Here is a 25,018-nt window from a genome sequence, read left to right as displayed (position 1 = left end):
TTTATAATACACATATTTATATCCATATGCATTATATATATTTGACACAGTTAATTACGGACTAGAGTGATAGCACAGCGGGTAGGGCATTTGCCTTGCAAGCGGCCAACATGGCTGACCCGAGTTTGATTCCTCTGCCCCTCTCAGAGAGTCCAGCAAGCTACCAAGAGTATCTCGCCTGCACAGCAAAGCCTGGCAAGCTACCCGTGATGTATTAGATATGCCAAACACAGTGACAATTGTCACAATGGAGATGTTACTGGGCCTGCTCAGGCAAAATCGATGAACAACGGGAGGACAGTGATAGTAGACAGTGATAGTGGACAGTTAATTGCATATTTCCTGTAAAAAGCCAGCCAGGGCCAGAGAGAATACAAAGCTTAAGGCGCCTGCCTTGCAGTGCAGCTGAGGCTGGTTGTATCCTGGCAGGAATATGGTCCCAGGAACCACGGGCTCACTCCGAGCACAGACCCAGGAATAGCCCTGGCTGCCAGGTAGAAACCAGCCCCAAAGGCAGGCTCTGTGCGGTGTCTCATGCCGTGAGACACAGCGGGGACAGGGCTCATGTCATCGTATCCATGTGTAGACTCTGGCCGTAGAACGGGGCGAGGTCTGCCATCAGGGCTGCTGCTGCTCACTGCCCTGGTGTTCTTGGTCGTTCTTTGCTGACCCATGGAATGAATGAACACTGTTCCAAGGCTTGTCATCAAAGGTAATGGCCTTGTAAATGCTTTATGGGGGCCTCAGATTTCTGGCCGTGTGTCCCCAGCATTGGAGGTGCACAGGGCTTGGACGAAGAGCAGTGAGGGTGGGCGGATGGAGCAGACACTGCTACAAAGGCCAGAGCAGGGGCCACACTCCCAGGGGCTGCAGCATGGGATGCATGCGGGGGGCTGGGGCGCAACCCCGGCCTCTCCCCATAACACAGTCCTGCGGCGGGGTTTCCTGAGGTCAGTGGCGGTGCCCAAGTGCTCGAGAGCTCTGGCCTATTTTTGAAGCTAAAGAACTGCAGCTGATTAAGGAGATTAAAAGGAAATACTCTAGATTCCCACGGGCAGCCCTCTGCTGGGCCCTGAAGGTGCTTAGCGTCTGGATTCAGGGCATGTCATCAACCAGGGCTTCCGAGAGCTGGGTGGGTTGAGCCAGGCTGTGGAGGGCGGGCGTGGCTAAGATGCACCAGCCACGGTGCGGCCTGCCTGGACCAAGTCTATCCCCAGGGAAAGAGGAGGGGGCCCAAGCACAGTGACCCCATGCTGCTTTCGTGGGTGCTGCAGCTGTGAGTGTCCAACCGCCCTGTGGGATGCCCCCTGTGGCCGTTGAGGCTGGGGCTGGGAATGGACACATCCCCTATGCCCAGAAGCTCACCGATGAAGGAAGCCCAAAGAGGCTCTTTCATGATCTGAGCCACAAAATAGCCAGGGTGGTGGTATCTTCTTAGGGCCAAATCTTTTTGGTTCTTTTTTTTTTTCTTTTTGGGTCACACCTGGCGATGCACAGGGGTTACTCCTGGCTCATGCACTCAGGAATTACCCTTGGGATGCTGGGAATTGAACCCGGGTCGGTCGTGTGCAAAACAAATGCCCTTCCCACTGTGCTATTGCTCCAGCCCCTCTATTTTGGCTCCTTAAACAGACACGGCATTCCAGCATTTGGAGGGTTTTGTCATTATCGTTGACTCTAGTAAATCAGAATGAAATCACGGACAGGGTGTGCTTTGTGTCTGAAACCCCAAGGAGGTCCTGGACTGCGGGTGAGGGGGTCTCTACCCAAGCACTGGCGGGAGGAGACACGCTGGAGTGTGTGAGCAGGTGGAAAGCACCAGCCCCAAGCACACTTAACAGGAGATCAGACTTAAGGGGCGTGAGGTGGGCGGGGGGTGGCACGAGAGACAGAACGGGGTTATGGCACTTGCCTTGCAGTGCTGCCAGATCTGGTTCGAGCCTCACCAGCTATGTCCATGGAGCACCAGAGTTCAGGCCTTCGCTTTGCCAGCGGCAGACATGGGTTCGACCCTGGGCACTGCATACAGCCTCCAGGGCACTGCAGATGTGTTCCCTGAGCACAGAGCCTGCAGTGAGCGCCAAACCAAACCCACGCATCACAGGTGTGACCCCGAATCCAAACAAACAAACAAGAGAGGAGGTTAGTATTGTACAGCGAACAAGACACTTGCTTTTTTGCCTTTGACTAACCCTGGTAGAACCCCTTGCATCGAATACGGTCCCCCAAGTCCTGCCAGAAGTGGTCTCTGAGCCCAGAGCCGGTGAGCCCTGAGCACTGCATAGTATGGCTCACGGGAAGTGTAAAGGGATGGGGCCCCCTCCCCAGAGGAAACAACTCCTCTCCAATCAACCATCTTCCTCTTCAGCTCAGAGGCACTGCAAGCTGAAGAGAGGCAGAGGTGGAGAATGCACCTATGGTCAGGAGCCCGCACCCCCTCTGTGCCCATGTGCTCAGGGCTTCAGGCTCAGCCAAGATGGAAAGTCCTGTGAAGGTAACGGCACCGGGTGGCGGGGGAAGGGGGCTCGGAGCAAGGCCAGTCCCTCTGTCCTGGCCAGTTGCGCTGCAGACCCTCTGTGCAAAACTAGTCACTTGCTGTGTTCCCCGTCCCCAGAAGAGCGATTCATCCCCCGACTCTCCTCCTAGCCCCTGAAGTACTTCTCAGTCCATTCAGACTTTGATCCTTCACTGAGTGCCGAGGCTTTCTGAGGCCACTCGGGGCTTGATAGTAGACAGGTGGCTGTGCAAGTATGGAAGCTTCCAGATTCTTCAGGGGACAGTCGGTAGCTGCTGTTGATTCTCCAGGACATTGGCACTCCCATAGCTCAGTGCCTAACGGGGCATTAGACTCCCCAGAGAGGGGTGCAGAGTGATCTGAGCCCCAGGCCTAGGGGAGTGACGCAGGAGAAATTCCTCACCCTTTGCTCCTGGGAGCCCAGGAAGTCCTGATGGAAAGAATCCAAAGGCTTCACCTCAGGCTCTGGGGTAGACTTGAGGAGGCCTCTGCTGGCTCCCAGACTTGCCTGGTGGAGTAGAGGTGGGGCAGGGAGGTGGCAGTCATGACAGCTGGGCCTTAGCCCTGACCAGGAGTCCTGTTGGGGTGACCAGGCCAAGGAGCAGAGCAGAAGGGGCCCAACCCCTGTGGAGGGCTTTCTAGAGCGGGGCTGGAACAACAGCACAGCAGGGAGGGTGTTTGCCTGGCACGTGGCTGACCCAGGTTTGATCCCCGGCACCCCAAGTATCCCCCAAGCTCACCAGGAGTAACCCCTGAGTGCAGAGCCAGGAGTAAGCCTTGAGCACAGCTGGGTGTGATCCAAAACACAAAAACCCAAAAGCAAGCTTTCTGGATTTCTGCCTCAAAGGGCTGTGTCTTTTCGAGAAACTTTTCCAAAAGAACGTTCTGGTTGGGAAGCTCTATTTGAGAACAGAAACCGTGACCTTCCCTGGCCTCTGGCACCCTTCACGGGTGTGAGAGCCAGCACCTTCCAATTCTCCCACTGCCCACCCCCATCCAGGAGAGTCGGGACCCAACACTGAGGGGCTTGGCTGTGGCACAGCCACTCTCCCGAGTCACAGCTCATTGTGGTGTCACTGTCGTGTAGATGTCAACGAGTGTGCCCTCCAGAACCATGGCTGCACGCTGGGCTGCGAGAACACGCCCGGGTCCTACTACTGCACGTGTCCTGAGGGGTTCGTGCTGCTGCCCGACGGGAAACAGTGTCAGAGTAAGTGAACACATGGTGGACGGCCGGCCTCCCTCCTCGCCCACCCCCACTCTGTCCTCCGTGCAGGCCCCAGGCCTGTCAGCCAACGGCGAGCAGCAAGTTTTTGGGAACTCTCCTTCGTTCCTTGTTAGAAAGCGAATAACTGAATCCTAGTCCAGATGTAGTGAATCAAAACCGCCTTGCTGGGAAATGTGTGTGTGTGAGTGTGTGTGTGTGTGTGTGTGTGTGTTCTGTGTGTATTGTGTGCCTATATAGAGAGAGGCATAAACATCTGAGAGAGAGGCATATTCTCTGAGTGACAAGCACACAGAAGACATAATCGTGATATATATTATCTATAAAATGGTTTGAATTTCCTACCAGTTCTAGACCATTCATGGGAAAATCTTCACATAACTTATTTATTTATTTAGTTAGTTATTTAATTTTTATTAGTGAAACACCATGAGGTACAGTTGTAGACTTACAAATATTTGTGCTTGGGTTTCAGTTATACAATGGTCAAGTACCCATCCCTCCACCAGTGCCCATTTTCCACCACCACGGGTCCTAGTATCCCTCCCACCCCCCATCCCCCCATCCCACCCTGCCTCCTTGGCACAGCATTCCCTTTTGCTCTCTCTCTCCTTTTGGGTGTTGTGGTCTGCAAAAGAGGCATTGAGTGGCAATCATGTTTGGTCTATAGTCTACTTTCAGCATGCTTCTCCCATCCTGGGAGGATCCTCCCAACACTCTAGGGAGCACCTAGAGAAGGTGCTCCCTTCTCTATCTAAGCTCCCTTTTCCTCTAGCATATGTGGCTGGCCTCCAAGCCATGGAGCAAAATTCCTGGTACTAATCTTGGCCACTCTTGGGTGTTAGTCTCCTATTTTGTCACTTTATGTTCCCTAGATGAATGCAATCTTTCTATGTCTATCCCTCTCTCTGACTCATTCCGCTTAACATGATACTTTCCATGTAGTACCACTTGTATGTAAATTTTATGACTTCATCTTTTCTAACAGCTACATAGTACTCCACTGTGTAAATGTACCAAAGTTTCTTTAACCAGTCATCTGTTCTCGGGCACTCAGGTTTTTTCCAGATTCTGGCTATTGTAAAGAGTGCTGCAATGAACAAACAAGTGCAGATGTCACTTCGACTATACTATTTTGCCTCTCTGGGATATATTCCCAAGAGGATACACATAACTTTTTAAATTTTTTTTATTAGTGAATCACCCTGAGGTACAGTTACAGACTTACAAACTTTCTTGCTTGTGTTTCAGTCATACAATGATTGAGTACCCATCCGTCCACCAGTGCCCATTCTCTACCACCAATGGTCCCATCATCCCTTCCACCACCCCCATCCCATCCCCTCTAACCCACCCTGTGTCTGTGGCAGGGCATTCCCTTTTGCTCGCTCTCTCTCCTTTCGGGTGTCGTGGTTTGCAATCGAGGTATTAAGTGGCCATCATGTTCAGTCTATAGTCTACTTCAGCCCGCATCTCCTATCCAGAGTGGGCCCTACTAGTACCCTTTACTTGGTGGCCCCTTCTCTATCTGAGCTGCCTTTTCCCCCAGCATGTGGGGCCGACTTCTAAGCTGTGGAGTAATCCTCCTGGTACTTACCTCTACTATTCTTGGGTATTAGTCTCCCATTCTGTTATTTTATATTCCACAAATGAGTGCAAAAACCTGAGTGCCTGAGAACAGATGACTGGTCAACTTTTTTTTAATTGAATCACTGTGAGATGCAGTTACAAGCTTTCATGTTTGAGTTTCAGTCATACAATGAAAGGAACATCCATCCCTCCACCAGTGCACATTCGCCACCACCAATGTCTCCAGTATGCCTTCCCTTTCCCACTTTCCCCTTGTCTCCATGGCAGACAATTTCCCCCATACTCTCTCTCTCCTTTTGGACATTAGATACAGATAATTTTCTCATGAGCATTTTGGCTCAGAGACAAATCTAACAGTCAAATTTTTTATGTTAATTTTTATCTCTTTTTTAAAAAAAACTGTATTTAGAATTATTGTGAGTTGGTTCCTAAGACCTTCCAAAGGTGACCCATGCACATGTTCAGGACATGGTTCAACAACCTCCTCAATCTCTTCAAAAGTATGACACTTTTGCTTTGGGGGGTGGGAGGGGGCAAGGCACACCTGGCCGTGATCAGGGCTGACTCTGCACTTAGGGATCACTCCTGCAGTGCTCAGGGGACCATGTGGGGTATTTTGAATAGAGCCCAGCTGGGCTATGTGTGACACAAACCCCTTAACCATTGTCCTGTCTCTCCAGCTTCTCACTAAAAGGCTTTCTTTTTATATTTTTAAAGGTTTTCATTTGTTTGGTTGGTTGTTTTGGAGGTTATACCCAACGGTGCTCAGGGGTTACTTCTGGCTCTGCACTCAGGGGTCACTCCTGGTGAGCCTGGGGGCCCTATGGGATGCTTGGGATCAAATGCAGGCCAGCTGTGTACAAGACAAGTGCCCTGCCCACTGTACGATAGCTCCGGCCCCTCATTAAAAGGCTTCCTTTTAATGAGAAATTGCAATTAGAGTAACAACTGTACCACTGTAGCACTGTCCTCCTGTTGTTCATCGACTTGCTCGAGCAAGCACCAGTAGTGTCTCCATTGTGAGACTTGTTGTTATTGTGTTTGGCATATTGAATACATCACGAGGAGCTTGCCAGGCTTTGCCGTGCGGGCGAGATACTCTCTGTAGCTTGCTGGGCTCTCCGAGAGGGATGGAGGAATCGAACATCTGCTTCAAACATTTCCTCAATTTCCCTTGGAGGGTTAGCATATGTTTTTGAAAAAGAGAGCTGTGTTATGAGTTTGTGGGGAGACTCCCAGTTCAAATTGAGGTGAACAGGTTCAGCCCATCCCTCGGCATCTTACTGCATCTGTCAGTGTGGCTAAATAGAGATGGGTTTAGGGTACTGCCCCAAGCTCAGCACCAAGTTGTCCATGCGATGAGACAAGCACGTCAAGGGGATGGGTAAACCACCCAGCTCCCAGACAAGTGACAGCCCAGAGGGTGAGGTGTTTGCCTTGCATGTGACCCATCCAAGTTCCAGTTCCAGCATCCCAGGTGGTCCTCGAGTGCCTTCAGGAGTAAGTCCTGAGCACAGAGCCAGGAGCGAGCTCTGAGCACTACCAGGGTTGGTGCCTGGGAACAAACAGCAAAACTGACCACCCGGCTCTTGCATGCCTCAGCTCTGCCCACGTGCACGGTTGGAACTTGCAATCTCATAAGTGATTCCGGAGCTTCTCTGGTACATGGTTTACATGTTGGTCTCTTATTTCTTTGGAGTCTATTTTGAGGTATGGTACAAGGTATGTTACAACTTTCACCCCAAATCACTACTCATTACTTCTTTTCCACTTACCAGATGGTCGTTTTATTCATTTTATTTTAATGAACCACTGTGAGATGCAATTACAGACTTACAAACTTTTATGATTGTGTTCCAGTCAAACAATGTTCAAGTACCCATCGCTCCATCAGTGCCCATTCTCCACCACCAGTGTTCCCAGTATCCCTACCTCTACCCCTTCCCACGCCCTGCCTCTGTGGCAGGTACATTCCCTCTTACTCTTTCTGTCCTTTTGGGTGTTATGGTTTGCAAGCAGCCATCATTTTTGGTCTATAGTCTACGTTCAGCATGCATCTTCCATCTCCAACCATCATTTATTTAGTGCTTCTTTTTCCATCCCAGCTATCTTTTCCCCCAGTGCATGAGATTGGCTTCTAAACCATGGTGCAGTCCTCCTGACCCTTATTTTTACTGTCCTTAGGTGTCAGTCTCCCATTATGTTACTTTATATTCCACAAATGAGTGCAATCATTCTATGTCTGTCCCTCTCTTTCTTTTTTTTTCGGGGGGGGGTCACACCCGGCAATGCTCAGAGTTACTCCTGGCTCTGTACTCAGGAATCACTCCTGGCAGTGCTCAGGGAACCAAATGGGATGCTGGGAATTGAACCCGGGTCAGCTGTGTGCAAGGCAAACACCCTTCCCACTGTGCTATGCAGTTACAGACTTACAAACTTTTATGATTGTGTTCCAGTCAAACAATGTTCAAGTACCCATTGCTCCATCAGTGCCCATTCTCCACCACCAGTGTTCCCAGTATCCCTACCTCTACCCCTTCCCACGCCCTGCCTCTTCTCCCGCCCCTGCCCCTCTCTTTCTGACTCATTTCACTTAGCACGATATTCTCCATGTTGATCTACTTATATGCAAATTTCATGATTTCACTTTTTCTAACAGCTGCAGAGTATTCCATTGTGTAGATGTACCAAAGTTTCTTTAACCAGTCATCTGTTCTTGGGCACTCATTTTTTTCCAGATTCTGGCTATGGTTAATAGTGCTGTGGATGGCCGTTTTAAAGCTTGATGGATTAAAATGTCTTTATCCCACACTATAGTCTTTTCTAGAATGAACTTTCTATCTGGCTTCATTATCTTTTCCTGAGTGAGTTCTTGCTTTGGTTTGTTGGGGCAGAGGGTCCCTAAGCAGTTCAGGGCAGCCAGATGGCCCTTCCATGAGGATCGGTGTCTGGCCAGGGCGCAATGTTCGGACCCCACACCCACTCCCGGACATTTGTCCCTGCATCCATGTCCAGTTGGTTTTGGTTTCTTGGGGGGCCACACCTGGTAGTGTCCTGGGGGTCGACGCTGGCTCTGCACTTGGGGACCCTGGGTGCAGGGGGTCAGACCTGATTCCTGCATGCAGAGCACTCAGCCTTTGACCTTCCTCTCTTCTCCTTAACGAAACCTTTACCTATTGCACATTTGAGATGCATTTTGATATTTGTGAGGGACCCTCATTCTCCTCCTGTACCAAGCCACAGACACATTTCTTAGTTTTTCTTATACAGCTTGTTTTCCGGATGAATTTGAGAACTATTTAGCCAAATTTCATTGAAAATATTTTGGAATTTTCACAACTGATTTTATTTGTTTTTTTTGGGGGGGGTCACACCCAGTGGTGTTCAGGGGCTACTCTGCATCTCTCTCTCCCTCTCTCTCTCTCTCTCTCTCTCAGCAACATGACTGACTTTAAAGATTCTTTAACATAAAAGGGAGAGAGAGAGAGAGAGAGAGAGAGAGGAGGAAGAGGAGGAAAGAAGTGCCTCCCATAGAGGTGGGGGTGGGTGGGAAGGAAACTGGGGACATCTGTGATGGGAAATGTATACTGGTGAATGGACTGGTGTTGAAACATTGTATATCTGAAATTATCTAATCATGAGCAAATTTATAACTGTGTATCTCACTGTGATTCAGTTAAAAAATAAATTAGGGGGCTGGAGCGATAGTATGGTGGGTAGTGCACTTGCCTTGCACGCGGCCAACCTGGGTTCGATTCCCAGCATCCCATATGGTCCCCCAAGTACCGTCAGGAGTAATTCCTGAGTGAAAATCCAGGAGTAACCCCTGAGCATCATCGGGTGTGATGCAAAATATCACTTGATCACTTGATCACTTGACATCCCATTACTCATTGATTTGCTCAAGCGGTTGCCAGTAACGTCTCCATTCATCCCTGCCGCGTGCTAGTGTAGCCCAATGGCGTCTGCTCACTCCGGGAACATGAAGAGCTTCAAGTTCAGAGTCTTGATGAAGAAGTCTGACCATCTCATAGGTGGGCGGCCACAAGTTCTTTTGACATCCCATGGAATCCTGTCGGTAATGGCTCTAGTCCAGCAGGTCATCTCTAAATTGCATTATATGTCTGGCCCATCTGATTTTTGATGACTTGGCAAACAAGACAGTGTCCCTGATTCTTGATCGTTGACAAGAAGTCGGAACTCTGGATTCCTTCTCTCACTTGAGTGAAGTGTGATACTCCAAGCATAGCTCTTTTGATTTCTCTTTGGGAGACCCAAATAGCATTCTCGTCCTGTTTTCATAGGGCCCAGGTCTCTGAGGCGTATATTAGTGCAGGAAGAATGACGGTGTCAAAGAGGTGTGCCTGGAGCCAGAGTTTCTTTGTCCTCTTAGCTATTTCTTCTATGCTCTTGAAGGCGCTCCACGCTGCTCTCTTCCTCCTGTGCAGCTCAGGTGCCAGGTCATTCGTCATGTTGAGTTCTCAACCTAGGTACACATAGCTGTTGCATCCAGAGATGTTCGTTCCATTGAGAGCGAATGGAACGTCAGGAACTGCCACCCCCCTTCTCTCTCCAATCTCCAGCGACCCAGAGCTCACACCCATAAGACACTCCCTGCCAGCACCAGATAATCTCATCAGCCGATCTTCCTCACTCCAGGCCCCTTTCTGGACCACACAGCCACTCAACACATCATGAGACACTTCGTATCCATTTTCAATAATTACCACACCACACTCAATGGGCTTCAAATGGTGCGAACCATATGCTTCACCACCTGATCGTGGCGGGAGGTGGCAATGGTGCTGACCAGCGAAGAGTGCTACAGATTGTTACAACATGCCAGTCGACCAAACACTTGCATTCAGTAGACTAGGAGCACCTGTAAAGGTAATTGGAGGCCTCCCTAAAAGCTTCCATCCCTCCAAGAGAGCCCGACAAGCTCCCCGTGGCGTATTTGATATGCCAAAAACAGTAACAATAATGGACCTCATTCTCCTGGCCCTGAAAGAGATCCCCAATACAGCAGCATTAAGAAGGACGAGCAAGGATGCAAAATATAAAACATAAAGATTAATTTATTAAAATTAGAGCCATTTTCTAGAACCAGAAATCTTAATTTTTCCTTCAGATATGAAAGTCTTCTTTGTTGCCTTGTTGACTCCCTCTTCTGGGCTGGCTGAGTTTCGGGCAAGCAGCTGCTAGGGCCACGTGTCCTCCTGCCTAACCATCCTCCCCTCTCTCCTCCGACTCAGGCTTTGTGTCCTGCCCCTGCAGCGACCTGGGCTGCAGCCACAACTGTGTCCTCACATCCCAAGGCCCCACGTGCTTCTGTCCCGAGGGCTCTGTGCTCCAGGCAGACGGAAGAACTTGTTCTGGTGAGTTGATTTGCCCTTTTGGCTTGTTTGTGTGGGGGAGAAAAAAAATTCTATTCTGACTGGCACCTAAAAATTGAGCTTATTGATAAAGAAGAGATTTTTCCAGTCCTATTTATTGGAAGATATTTTTGTGACAGGAATGTAGCTGTAGACAGCACAGTGTAGTGGTTGGAAGCAGAGCTTGTATGTTTTCATTGAAAACTTTTTTCTTTTGCTTTTTGGGTCACACCCAGCGATGCACAGGGCTTACTCCTGGTTCATGCACTCAGGAATTATTCCTGGTGGTGCTCGGGGCATCATATGGGATGCTGGGAATCGAACTCGGGTCGACCACATGCAAGGCAAACACCCTACCTGCTGTGCTATTGCTCCAGCCCCCCCCCCAAAATTTTTATAAGCGTTTTGGGGGCACACCTGGGGATACTTGGGGGTTGCTCTTGGCTCTGCACTCAGAGATTACTCCTGGCGGTGCTCGGGAGACACTATGGGGTGCCAGGGTTCAAGCCTAGTCTGGTATGTGCAAGGTAAATGCCCTCCCCAGGAGCTATTGCCCCAGACAAATAAGTGAGAGCATTGGGAAGGGCTGTGGGCTGCTGTCAGTGCTCCGAGCAGCATCCGTGATGACTGTCACCTGCCCTCAGTCCTCCTCTGGAGAGGGACACGTTCCTGAGACTTCCCTCCTTTCATTCCATAGACTCAGAAGCAGAGAGAGAACTGGGGGCCTCCCACTGGCAACACATCGGTGCACCGCGCCTTCTTTAGTTTGTTTGGGAAAGCTAATGCAGGGTCTGGCGCGATAGCGCAGCGGTCAGGGAGCTTGCCTTGCACACTGCCCACCCCAGCTTCGATCCGTAGCATCCCGCAGGCAGGAGGAAGCCCTGAGCATCGCTGGGTGTGGCCCCCAAACAAAAACTAACAAACCCAACCCAAAAAAAGAAATCTAAAGAAGTTTAGAGACCCCAAAATGTGAGCCAGGATTAAAAATATATATATATATATATTATTTGTTATTTGAGTGAGAACAGATGCCAAAATACTTATCAAAATGTATTTCTTATCCCAACCAATACCCAGGACCCTTGTTTTGGATCTCAGGGATTTAAAAAAGAAGCAGGGAGGTGAGGGGCCAGTTTAGTGGGCTGGAGGGCATGGTCTATATGCAGGAGCCCAAAAGCCAGGAGAGGGGAAGGGGAAGGGGAGGGGAAGGGGAGGGGGAGGGGCAGGACAGGCAAAAAGGAGTCATGGGCATGCAGAGGGTTACTGTGCAGTGCCAGGCTATGGGGACGTGGGCTAAAGTGGCCTTTGCTCCTCCTCTGTGGAGAATAAACGGGACTGCAGCAGCCTGAGGGGGTGGAAGTGGTTAACTGCCAACAGAGCGTTGGCACACCGTGGTGTTGGGCCACGCCAGTCATGTTTCTGAATAACTCGCCACCAGGCTGCTCGTCACCTGACAATGGCGGGTGCAGCCACCTCTGCCTCCCACACGGCCCTGGCTCCTGGCGATGCGGCTGCTTTCCCGGCTACGACCTCCACCAGGATGGAAAGCGCTGCGTGGCCTCAGGTGAGTGGTGCAGTCGGGCAGTGGAAGGGAAGGGACAGGAGGGGGTGGGGTGGGACGCGGGAACGCCAGACCCAGGCAGACTGCCTGGAAGAAGAGTTTTCTGCCCGCCCTGACCCACACTGCGGGAGCCTGAGAAAACACAAGAAGAGGCAGGAAGAGAACATCAGGGAAGGGAAGAGACCCAAGTACCTTCTAGTCGCTGTTGATAGAACAGGGAGACCTCATGCCCCCACCTGGCTCCCTGATGCTCCCCAGGCTTAGTCCGGATTCAGCCTTGTTTGAAACTGGTTTCAGGGGCCCAGGCCTCAGCAGAACAGAGAGGGCGCTTGCCTTGCATGAGACCCACCGGGGTTTGATCCCCATCACTCCACAGGGTCCCCCCTGAGCACCGCCAGGAGGAAGCCCTGGGTGCAGCCAGGTTTGACCCCAAGCAAACCAACCAACGAACACATTGGTTTCAGGCCCGCCACCGTTTTTGCTGTTTGCCAATTCTCAAGACATTCGCTACATGCGTTTTGATGGAACTGCCTACAGCCGCGTGCTTGCTCAGCAGAAGGGCACCATCTGGGCCCTGGACTACGACCCGGTGGAAAACAAGGTGCCCGTGGTGCCCCCGCATGGCACAGAGATGCCCAGCCCGCTCTCCCGCAGGGGGTCGGTCTGGGGGCTCAGGCCATGTCACAGCCCCACACGAAGGGTTTTCCTGACCCCCCACCCCGCTCCTGGCCCAGATTCTGCTGCCTTGGGTGGGCGGAGGTGCCTGAGCAGGGTCCACCCTGTCAACTGCAGTCACGGCTGCACGGAAGCCGCAGGGGCCAGGGGAAGTGACTTTGGCTGGACCCCCAAAGTGCCCATTGCAACAGAGCACAAAGCACAGAGCCTTTATAGACATTGCACGCAGGTGCCAGGGACATCTGCCCCCTTCCCCAGTGAGGAGACACGTGCTTGCCTCAGTATACACCTGTCTGGGAGGCAGCCGGGGTGCAGCTGAGTGGCCCACGAGTCTTTCTGCAGTCAAGCCCCTCTGAAGGCTCCAGCCCCCTGCCCTGTCCCACCGGATCTGGATTTGAACAGGGCAGCCGGGCTCTCTTCTCTCCTTCCAGATATACTTCGCCCACAGCACCCTGGGCGGGATTGAAAGGGCCAACCTGGACGGGTCCTGGCGAGAGAGGCTCATCGAGGGAGACATGGGGGTGCCCGAGGGCCTCGCAGTGGACTGGCTGGGCCGGAAGCTCTACTGGACAGACAGAGAGTACGGCTCTGCCTTTGCTCTCCCTGGTGTCGATTTGGTTCTGCAGAAACTCGAACCCAGGGTCTCACACGTGCGAACATAAATCCTATTCCCAGGCTGTTCCCGCCCCTCCCCCCACAGTGGTGTGTGTGTGTGTGTGTGTGTGTGTGTGTGTGTGTGTGTGTTTGTGTGTGTGTGAGCCACTGTGAGCCTTGTGCCCCCTCCCACACCCCTGCACCCCTGCACGGGGACCTTCCTCTTTCCTGGCAACCAGGGGAAGGTTTTGAGGCACTAGGGGTACAGTGCAGGTGAGCCTGAGTGAATGCCCATGCCATCTGCTCTTTGGTGTGCCCAACTATGCTCTGGGGACTGTATGGTTCTGGGACAGGGCCCCAAGCCCCCTTGCACAGAATGGTTCTCATGCTGGTCTTGTGACCCACTCTGATTTCTGGGCACCCCTGGGGGCCTTTCTATAAGCTGCTCAGATGGAAGTGCACGTGGGGTGTGTGTGAACTCCAGGAACCTGCGAGGAGTAAGTCAGGTTGGGCACACGACAGGGATCTCGAGGGGTAAAGTGGTGAGACGGTGAGGCAGCTTTGCTTTTTGTTCGTGTGCTTTGTGGCCACTTCCCGCCACTCCAAGTGGGCAAGAGAGAGTCAAGGGCAGAAGAGCAGACCTGGCACCTCAGGGCTCGCAGCTGAGCCCTGCGCTCCTGGTCTGGCGGCCGAGCTGGGAATGGGTTAGGTGAGGGCTCGGGATACGGCTTGGAGCTGTGTGAGGGGACGTCAGGCTGAGCCGGGCCTCCTCTCCCTCTACATCTAGGAAATCCCGCATCGAACGGAGCGATTTAAATGGGAGCCAGCGCGAGACCATCCTGAAGACAGGTGTCACCCAACCCCTGGGAATCGCTGTGCACCCGTTGGCCAAGTAGGTGTCATGAGAATCAAACACCCTGCTGCTGAGGTGGTGTGTGTGTTTGTGTGTGTGTGTGTGTGTTTGTAGGAACATGGGTGCGTGCATGGGTGTATATGTTTTTGTGTATATAGATGTGTGTGTGCATGGGTGTGTATGTGTGTGTGCATGAATGTTTGTGCATGGGTGTAGGCCTGGGTGTATATATGGATTGTGTATATGTGTGTGTGTTCATATGTGTGTGTGCATGTGGCCCTGTGTGTGCTGACATGCCCAGTCTTTCTCAGACCGTGGGTGTCATTGGAACTAGGAACCAAGATGCCTTTACTTGAGGAAACACAGGCCAGCCGACATCCTTATCCTTGCAGTGACTTTGGAGCTTCTGTTCTTGCATAAAAATTTTATTGTTTAGGTGTTCTTTCAGTTTGAACAAATTTCCTTCTGCCCTTCCTGCCTTCCTCTCCCTCGCTCCCTCTCTCTCCCCTCTCTCTTCCCCCGCCCCCCCGCCAGTGGTGCTGGGGACAGAACTCTATGCTCCCACACATACATTCCAGCCCCTTGAACCATCTCTCTGGTCCCTCAATTTCGAAAGAAAGAAAGAAAGAAAGAAAGAAAGAAAGAAAGAAAGGAAGGAAGGAAGAAAGGAAGGAAGGAAGGAAGAAGCTGAAACTCAATTACACATAAGACCATTCAATTGCTTTCTTTAAAAAACTGACAATATTGCTTCTTGAGCAGAGAATATTTGGATTCTCTATGTGAGGAATTCTCCTTTTTTAATCACAGGGGTCGGGTGTTGGTGTCCAAGCATCTGTCTCCAGGTCTGAGGACCCTTGGGGCAGTCATTGGCACTGCACAAACACAGTGACAGGACATAGAATCACCAGCTAAACCCCAGGGTGAGTTCAGGCCACACCACATTCCTCCATCAGAACGGGAGGAAGGAGATTTGCCCCGAGGGAGCAGGAATGAATCTCAGAAGACTGGAGACTGGTGTTACTAAGAAGTCACAGCATTTGCTAATTTCAGTTCTGCGAATTCAAGATAATAAACGATTCTTTCCTAGCTGTTAAAAAAGGGATCCTGAAACCCAAGGGCAGAGACCCCTGGAGTTTTTGAAGGTAGTGGGAAGGGCCATGGCAGGGAGCGACCGGGAGCTGTCTCTGAGGTCAGCCTCCCCATCGCTGTCCAATCTTGCTCGCCTCCAGCCCCACACAGGACCCCGGAGCTAAGAGTCAGCCACGGATCTGTGCCTAGCACCCCCCACCGTGCTCTGCAGTGGCGCCATCACTGCCCTGGTCACAGTCAGTAGGGGACTCAGGGGACGCAGGTGGACTCAGGGGACGCACTCATGCAAAGGACATGCTCATGAGGCTGGGGTGGGGGAGATAGGAAGAGACCGGTGCACGGCCCCTCCCCAGCACCCGCCTGAGCACTGCTAGAGGGGCTCCCAAGGTCCTCAGCAACACACCCTCGCCCGAGCAGGCCCGCAGCCATCCTGGTTGGCTGAGATTGGCAGGAGAGACCGCTTGCACTCCTGGTCACTGCCAAGCGATAAATATATGTATGTAAATATATAGACATGTATGCACTTATATATGCATATTCATATGCACAAGCTCTGACAAACTTTCTGTTAATAACAGATGAATTTAAGAATGGGCTGCAGCCATAGCACAAGGCTTAAGGCACTTGCTTGCCCTTGACCAACCCTGGTTCTATCCCCACCCCACATCTGATTCCCTGAGCCCCACCAGGAGCGATCCCCGAGCAGAGTCAGGAGTAACCTCTGAGCACCACCTGGTGTGGCTCCAACAACAAAATTAAGGAAGAAAATAAAACTAATAATGTTTTTGTATTTTGTGGGTGGAGGGATTTGGATCATACTGGGCAGGACTCAGGGCTGACTCCTGACTCTGCACTCTGGGATCTCTCTTGGTGATGCTCAGGGTTTACTCAGGCTCTGCACTCAGGAATCACTCCTGGTGGTGCTCAGGGCTGGCTCCTGGCTCTGCACTCAGGGGTCCCCCCTGGCGGGGCTCAGGAGCCATGTAAGGTGCCAGGGACCCAGGTGGGCTGTGTGTAAGGTAAGTGCCCATCCTGCTGCACTATCTCTCTGGCCTCAGATAATTTCTTTTCTTTCAATCCAATGATCTGAGCCTTAATTTAGTAGTCCCTGCCATGATTCTCTGCTGAAAAAGATCTCGTCTTTGGCCTTTGCAACCGATCCACCCATTTTACACTTCTCTGCCCTCCCCGTCTCCCCTCCTTGCTGACCCACTCTAGCTTATCCTAAAGTGGCTGATATTTCCTGTGGCTTTTCATGCACATGTTCCGTGTGGCCCGCTTTTCTGATTCCAGGCGATTATTCTGGACCGACACAGGGACTCAGCCCCAAATTAAAAGTTCTTCCCTCCAAGGCACAGACCCACTGGTGGTCGCCAGCTCCGGTCTGGTCCGGCCCAGCGGCATAGTCATTGACTACTTAGCGGACACACTGTACTGGTGTGACACGGAGCGTGCTGTGATCGAAATGGCCAATCTGGATGGTTCCAATCGCCGAACACTTGTCCAGAACGATGTAGGTGAGGTTCGGGGAGGGGCGGTAGCCTCACCCTCCACTGAAAGTTGAGAATTTCGTATACAGTATGTTACACAGGCATCTGCTGAGACAAAAAGCAGACTGGCAGACCGACCAACTTCTCTAGGGTTTATGATCCCGACGAGGGAAAGAGTAGTGGTGTGAAATGATTTCTCCAAATCAGGATGAAAATTGGGGTTCCGCTGAAGTCACAGAGTAGGGGAGATGTACATCATAAAAAAAATTTTATATATATAATATAAATGACACTTATCCCCCTAAATGAAAATTAGAGCTTTGATATATGAAGGTATAAGGGGTGTGAGCAAAACTTTCTAAGCAGTGTGTAAAGATGCCCTAGTCCAAACCCCAAGGCAAGGGATAAACTTTATTTTTTGGTATTTTGCACTGCGCCTGGCAATGCTCTCAGGGGTTACTCCTGGAAGGGTTCAGGGGTCAGCAGCGCCATGCCCACGGTGCTGTCTCCCTAGGCCTTTTTTTGCTGCTGTATGTCGCTGGTCTGTGGCCCCTACAAGTTCTCATTCAAGGTCCCTGTGGTTCAAGGCGAGAACCATTTCCACCGTCACAGCGCCACCTGCTGGTAAACATGGGTGGAGTTTTAAGGCAAAGACGGAAGGAACTCCTTTAATGTAAAATACAATTATGGCTGTTCTAGAAACAAAATACCCATGAGGATGATGTCTAGGGTGGGCTCTTTTCTCTTTCTCTTTTTTTGGGGGTTCACACGTGGTGATGCTCAGGACTGACCCCTGGCTATGCACTCAGGAATTACTCCCGATGGTGCTCAGGGAACCATATGGAATGCCAGGTCTCGAACCTGGGTCGGCCGCGTGCAAGGCAAACACCCTCCCTGCTGCACTATCGCTCTGGCCCCTAGTTGTGGGCTCTTTTGTTGAAAAAAAATAGCCATGACTAATTCTGCCCCACGTTACACTGTGGGCGAGTAGAGGGTATTCTGCTGAGCAGGAGACCACAGACGAGGATAAATATTGTGGGTGGTCACTTCCATGCCCTCTCGGGAAGGGAAACCCATGGGAGCCGAGAGCAGAATGGTGGTTTCCAGGGCTCGGGCTACTGAGTGGTAGTTTTACCAACATGATTGTACTTCAGCATGAGTATAAGCCAGAGGACTGGAGCATTCGTTCAGGGGAAGGTGGCAACCTCATCAAGAAGATCCAGACTCAGGCCTGGAGCGTTAGCACAGAGGGGAGGGTGCTGGCTTTGCAGGTGGCTGACCCAGGCTCTGTCCTTGGCATTCCATAAGGTCCCTGAGCACCACCAGGAGGGATCCCTGAGTGCAGAGTCAGGAGTAAGCCCTGAGCATCGCTGGGTATGACCCAAACAGCAACCATCAGTCAGTCCCCTCACTGCATTGATTTATTTATTTGGGAGGGGGCTTATTTGTTTTGCCTTTCACAGTCTCTTCTTGCCTCCATTTCTTTTCTTTTCTTTTCATCACCTTGAGATACAGTTACACAGCTTTCATGATCGTCAGTCACACAACGATCAAAGCTCACTGCTTTTCTGGGCTTTGACTTGGCACCAAGGCCCAGAGACAAAAATGCTCCTGGATGGCCGTGGTCAATGACTGGGGGCCCTGGGACCCCGAGGAGGAGATGGCCTTAAGTCAGAGGAGGGAAACCAGTGCAGGGGACCAACACTGGCAGAGAAGCTGTGGGTGCGGGTCGAGTCTCCACATTTGCACCGCCTAAGCATCAGCCTGTCTTGGTGGCAGAAGGTCGAGGCCAACCCCTGCCCGAGATGGTGCAGGGCAAGCAGAGGGGCCATGGGTGAAGGGGGAAGACGCGTCCATGGGGCTCCGAAGGGTCATGATCCATGGGGCATACAGACAAGGCATCAAGGGATAGAAAGGGAGCTTGACAAACATCCCCTTGGGCTGCAGAGTGCATACAGCTAACCTGGGTTCAACGTCTAAGTGCATGTTCCTGAGCCCTGAGCCAGTGAATAAACAAAACTCACCTGGCTCCCCCGCCTGGTGCAGTGTCATCTCCTCAGCCCGCTTTGCCCCGGGGCTCCAAATTCCAGGTGTCAGTGCTGGAAGCTCGAGCCCTCTCTCAGGCTTCCAGTGCAAGATGAGCCACCGCATTTGGGGCTGGGTGGGGCGGGGGACGGGGTGCTGCTGGGCTTGTGGGTGCCCTTCAGGAACAACTTCCCTGTGAGAATGGGCGCTCGTGCAGGGCCCCCCCCCCCGCGCCCACCTTGGGGACCCTTCACTCCCGGGCCGAGGCGCGGCTCATGGCTCTGAACCACCCACAGGACGCCCGTTTGCCATGGCCGTGTTCGAGGACGTTCTGTGGGTGTCAGACTGGGCGCGACCCTCACTCAGCAGGATGGACAAGAGGACGGGAGGCCAGCGGGTGTGGCTGCGGGCCGGCATGCAGAAACCCTCGGCCCTGGCCGTGGTGCACCCACTGGCAAAGCCAGGTACCCGGGCACGACAGCGGCTAGCACGGGCAGCTGTTCCAGGCACTCAATGTTGGGGCGGGAGGGGGGCGACGGGCTCTCATGGAGGGTGGCACTCAGCCCATCTCCTGTCTCTGGGTGGGAGGTGTTAGGGTTTCCTGAGATTTGGGGTCCACAGTGACTCGCTGCTTTGTCCCTAGACCCTTGCTCGGATGAGAGGCGGCGTCAAGGGGTGCTGGCAGCTTATTTCGACTTCATTTTGCTGCTGCTGGGATGGGGCAGAGTTGGTGCTGGGGAGAGTGGGCAAGGAGATGCACCCAGAGCCTCGCAGGGGCAAGGTGTGCACAGGGCCGCGTCCTGGTGTGCGCTGAGCAGGGCGGGCGCCGTCTGAAGACCTGTGGTGGTGGTTGTCTCTGCTGGAGTCAAATCACCTTCTCCTCCAGACAGCCAGGATTCACGGAGGCCGGTGGGCTGCAACTCAGAGCGACCGAGTTAGTCCCTGGCATCACCACAGAAGTGTCATCCGTGTTGGCTGGATGCGGGGGTGACCTCTGCCCTCGCACCCAGCCATGAACGTTCCCCACAGGAGCCAACCCCTGTGTCCAGTCCAAGAGCCACTGTGAGCAGCTTTGCAGAGAGGGGTTTGGAGCTGCCCAGTACTTGTGCCCCGAAGGTTTGGAGAGAACCCCAGATGGTAAGAAATGTCAGCCTCCGAAGGGGCACCCGGCAGGTAAGAGGAGCTCGGGTGCCTCAGCCAGGTACAGTCTCGCCAATTCCTAAACAACAACAACAACAACAACATAACAATAAGGCTAGGGGCCATAGCAGAGAAGGCACAGGCCCGGCACACTGCCTACCCTGGGTTTGATCCCTGGCATCCCCTAGGGTCCCCTGAGCACTGCCAGGAGTAATTCCTGAGTGCAGAGCCAGGAGCAACCCCTGAGCATCGCTGGGTGTGACCCAAAACAAAACCAATCAAGCTTAAATTAATGTAAAAAAGCCTAAGGAGTGTCTCTGAAGGCAGGTGGGGAGTTTCACTGGCGTGTCTTTAGGGACCACTGTCTGCCACTGTGTGCTGGTTATACTCTCAGTATCCTGCCAATAACACCTTTAAAAATAATTTTAAGTAGATCTCTCCCTGTATACACACATATATACACACTTGCACACACCCGTCCCTCCACCAGTATACATTTCCCACCACCAGTGTCCCCAGTTTCCCTCCCCCCCCCCCGTGTCCACACTCTTGTGGTTTGCAGTACAGATACTGACAGGTTATCATGTATATCCCTTTACTTGCTTTCAACACTCGGCTCCCATTCAGTGTGATCATTTCTAACTATCATTGTTATACTGGCCTCTTCTCTATCCTAACTGCCCTCAGCCCCTGACACACTTGTGGTAGCTTCCAACCATTGACCAGTCCTCCTGGCCCCTGTTTTCCCCTGGCCTTGAATAATAGTCTTATCACGGTGAAATCACGGTCCTCCCGTTGTTCATCGATTTGCTCGAGCGGGCCCAGTAACGTCTCCATTGTGACAAGTGTTAGTGTGTTTGGCATATCGCATACGTCATGGGTAGCTTGCCAGGCCCTTCCGTGTGGGCGAGATACTCTTGGTAGCTTACCAGGCTCTCCGAGGGGGTGGAGGAATCGAACTCAGGTTGACCATGTTGGCTACGTGCAAGGCAAATGCCCTACCACTGTGCTATCCTTCCAGCCCACTAGTGACATAGTGTTTATGAATGTTATCAAATCATTAAAGGTTTTCTGAAATTTTTTTTAATCTCACAAATGGATGCAGTCATTCTATATCTGTCCCTCTCCTTCTGACTCATTTCACTTACTATGATACTCTCCAGGTCCATTCTTTTATAGGCAAGTTTCATGACTACATTTTTCCTAATGGCTGCACAGTATTCCATTGTGTAGATGCACCATAGTTTCTTTACCCAGTCGTCTGTTCTGAGGCACGCGGGTTGTTTCCAGATTCTGGCTATTGTGAATAGTGCCACATGGTAGGAAATATAGGCAAAACCCTTCATGACATTGAAGCTAAAGGCATCTTCAACAATGAAACACCACTGACCAAGCCAGTGGAAACAAACATAAACAAATGGGACTACATTAAACTAAGACACTTCTGCACCTCAAAAGAAAGAGTGACCACGATGAAAAGACAGCCCACGGAATGGGAAAAATTATTCACCCAATACCCATCCAATAAGGGGTTACTATCAAAGATACACAAGGCACTGGTGGAATTTTACAAGAAAAATCATTCAACCCATCAAAAAATGGGGAGAAGAAATAAACAGAAATTTCCTCAATGAAGAAATTCAGATGATTAAAAGACACAAGAGAAAAAAATGCTCTAATCACTAATCAGGGAGATGCAAATACAAACAACAATGAGCTATTATCTTACACCACAGAGGCTGGCTCACATCCAAAAGAACGAGAAGGACCAGTGCTGGCGCAGATGTGAGGAGAAAGGGACTCTCCCTCATTGTTGGTGGGAAAGCCGACTGGCCCGGCCCTTTTGAAAAACAATATGGACATTCCCTGAAAACTAGAAATTGAGCTTCCACATGACCCAACAATACCATTTCTGGGATTATACCTGGGGGGGGGGGGCAAAAATACATGGCAGAGATAACATCTGCACTTGTATGCTCATTGCTCTTGTTTTTCTGCTGGTACCCAGAAGACTCCAGGGTGCCCCCAGCTGGCTCCCCACCTCCACCATCTAGTGCACTAAGTGTGGCCGGGAGGGTATGGGGTGGGGGTGAGGGGTCTACATCCTTTCCACCCCCTTCCAGATAACGCCGAGTCTGGACTCACGGGCCTCGAGCAGCCTCTCTATAAACCCGATCAAACTGTTTTCAAGGCCTGAGAATCGTTTCTTTGTCTCCTCTGCTAGGTAATGACACAAATTTAGGTCCCTCAGTGATGCCCTCAGATGCCCCACCCAGCGGAAGCCTTGAAGCTGACGTGACGGTGACGGGGTCTCAGCCTTTGCCCGTGGTGGAAATCACCCTGTCAGGTATGAGCAAAGAGCTTTCCCGGGGGCTTGGCTTCCGGCATGCTCCGTTCTGCGCAGGGAATTCTGCACCTTCTCTCACAGCCACAGCTGGGCATGGGAGCCAGGCTGGCCCTCATAGGGGTCTTCAGAGCTCCGGGGAGACCTCCACCCCTTCGATCTCTCTCTCTGTCACCTTCTTTGGGGACATCTAACATGCAAGCAAGGAGCGAGAAAGGAGCACATTCGAGAATCCCCACCCCCGCCCCCTCGGCCTAGGATTCTGATCTTTGCTCCTCCTGACTTTTCTTCCATTCTGGGGACCAGAGGTTAGAAATTGGGGTGCAAATGTAGATTGGTAGTGTCATCTGCCACAGGAGGTCCTCCCCCTGCAAATGCTCTGGCCCTTTTCTGCTAAGTTGTGCGTTCATCACAAAGGGCTAAATAATGCACTGGTGATAAGTGCAAGATACCCAAATCTCCTGACTGTTGCTTTGTTTTTTTTTGTTTGGGGGCCCCACTCAGGGCTGATTCCAGGTTCCATGCTCAGGGATCACTTCTGGCAGGGCTCAGGGGGGCTGGGGATTGAACTGGCCTCCTAAGTGTAGAATTTTAAATATTTAGGGGGCCGGAAAGATAGTGCAGTGGGTAAGGCACTTGCCTTGCACCTGGTCACCTTGGGTTCGATCCCCAGCACCACATGCATTGGTCCACTGAGCCCCACTGGGAGTGACCCCTGAGCCAGGAGGAAGCCATGATCACTGCCAGGCATGTCCACGCCTCCAAAAAGTAAGGCTGGACTTCCACCAAATGTCCATGCTGCAACACAGTGTAAAAAGTCCACCAGCTCTTGGGTCAATGGGATTTAAGTTCCCACAGGCTTAACTTATTTCAGTTCTGGGTTAACTCAGCAGCACAATCTGCTCATAAGAAGCCTGGCGGGCAGTCCTTCCAAAGCGGTAGACACAGCGCGAGGCAGCTACCCGGGTCCCGGCTGCCCTGGCCGCCCATGCTTTGTACCCTCCCGCTTCTGTCCCCCTCGGGCTCTTCTCAGCCCAGCTGTGCTTGCCCCATGCCGAGCCTCAGCTGTCCTGGGCAGGGAACATGGTGCTCTTCCAGCCCGTGCTTCCCAGGGGTCCTGGGCAGGGCCAGGCTGGGCCCCCAGGGAGCATTTCGCGTGCACCCGAAAGGACCGCACCACTGGTGCTAGTGAATTCTGAAGCAGGTTCTGAACTCTGCTACTCCCCGACTCTGCTGACCCTTCGTGGATGTAGATGACTATTTTATCTTTCTTCTTTTCACTTTGTTTCTTGGGTCACACCGAGCAGTGCTCAGAGCTGGGGCAGCCACGTGCAAGGCAAGTGCCTTCTCTGGAGGATCACTCTTGCCCTTGTAATTCTTACTTAAAAAAGAAAAAAAGCCCTTTCTCAAGCCAAGGATGTGAGTCATTGATAAGCACATCTTCACATGTGTAAGGTTCTGGGTTTGATCCCTGGCACCACACACACAAGAATCACGTGTTTCTCCCCTACCCCCTGCCCTGTACTCCACCAACTCCTTCAACAGTCCTGTAAAGCGGACCGGACAAAAGCTTCCACCTGTTTCAGGGATGAAGATGAGTGACATGCAGGCCTATATTCCAGAGCCAGTCATGGGAGACCGCCACAAACACACACACACACACACACTCACACATACACTCACACACACACACTCACATACACACACATACAGACAGGCACACACACATACACACACTCACATACACACATGCATACACGCACATACACATGTGTGCATACACACTCACTTACACTCACATGCATACATGCACACACATGCATACACACACTCACATACACACATGCATACATGCACACACATATGTGTGAACACACATTCACATACACATACACACATGCACACACACATATGCGTGCACACAATTCACATACACATACACACACTCACACATTCACATACACATACTCACATACACACAGGCACACACATACACATACACACACGCACACACATGTGTGCACACACACTCACATACACATACACACACTCACTCACACACACACGTGCACACATTCACTCACATACACATACTCGCATACTCACATAGACTCACATAGACATACACACACTCACATACACACACGCACACACTCACACTCACACACACAGACACACACACACACACACACACACGCCTTGCCTTTCCATTAGGTGTAGCTGCCTCGAGGGCTGCATGTTACCAGATAAATGCCCAGTCAGCTTCTAATTCACGCTAATCCTGTGAGTGATTTAAGAGGTCTCGGGTCATTGGAGGCCATCAGCCATGCAGACGCAGCAGTCTAGTGATGTGAGGCTTCCATCCAGCCTTCCAGGCTTCCAGAAACATCCAAGTATCCAAGCATCCAGCTGCAGAGAGCTGAGTGACAGGAGATGGCCAGGCTCACTCCGGGGCCCCTCCAGAGTAATCCCACCCCCCCATTGGAGAGCAGAGCCACGCCAAGCCGGCATCTGCTTCCCACGTCTGCTCCCTGACTCTGTA

General features: G+C 51.8%; 1 protein-coding gene across 1 annotated transcript in view; it reads left to right on the top strand.

Moving 5' to 3' along the window:
• Positions 1–25,018, top strand: part of EGF (epidermal growth factor) — a 46,920-nt gene that overhangs the window by 9,175 nt on the left and 12,727 nt on the right. Inside the window, exons 6-16 of the mRNA XM_056116643.1 lie at positions 2,369–2,494; positions 3,603–3,725; positions 10,586–10,708; positions 12,144–12,269; positions 12,731–12,867; positions 13,373–13,521; positions 14,323–14,427; positions 16,771–16,994; positions 19,289–19,456; positions 20,022–20,129; positions 22,357–22,479. Coding sequence (XP_055972618.1) covers positions 2,369–2,494; positions 3,603–3,725; positions 10,586–10,708; positions 12,144–12,269; positions 12,731–12,867; positions 13,373–13,521; positions 14,323–14,427; positions 16,771–16,994; positions 19,289–19,456; positions 20,022–20,129; positions 22,357–22,479 — 1,512 coding nt within the window. The remainder of the gene's footprint in view (positions 1–2,368; positions 2,495–3,602; positions 3,726–10,585; positions 10,709–12,143; positions 12,270–12,730; positions 12,868–13,372; positions 13,522–14,322; positions 14,428–16,770; positions 16,995–19,288; positions 19,457–20,021; positions 20,130–22,356; positions 22,480–25,018) is intronic.

The sequence above is a fragment of the Sorex fumeus genome, unplaced genomic scaffold, assembly GCF_029834395.1.
Source record: "Sorex fumeus unplaced genomic scaffold, SorFum_2.1 ptg000033l, whole genome shotgun sequence".
Classification (NCBI taxonomy): Eukaryota; Metazoa; Chordata; class Mammalia; order Eulipotyphla; family Soricidae; genus Sorex; species Sorex fumeus.
The sequence above is the reverse complement of the archived record's forward strand: the minus strand, read 5'-3'. Positions and strand labels throughout refer to the sequence as shown.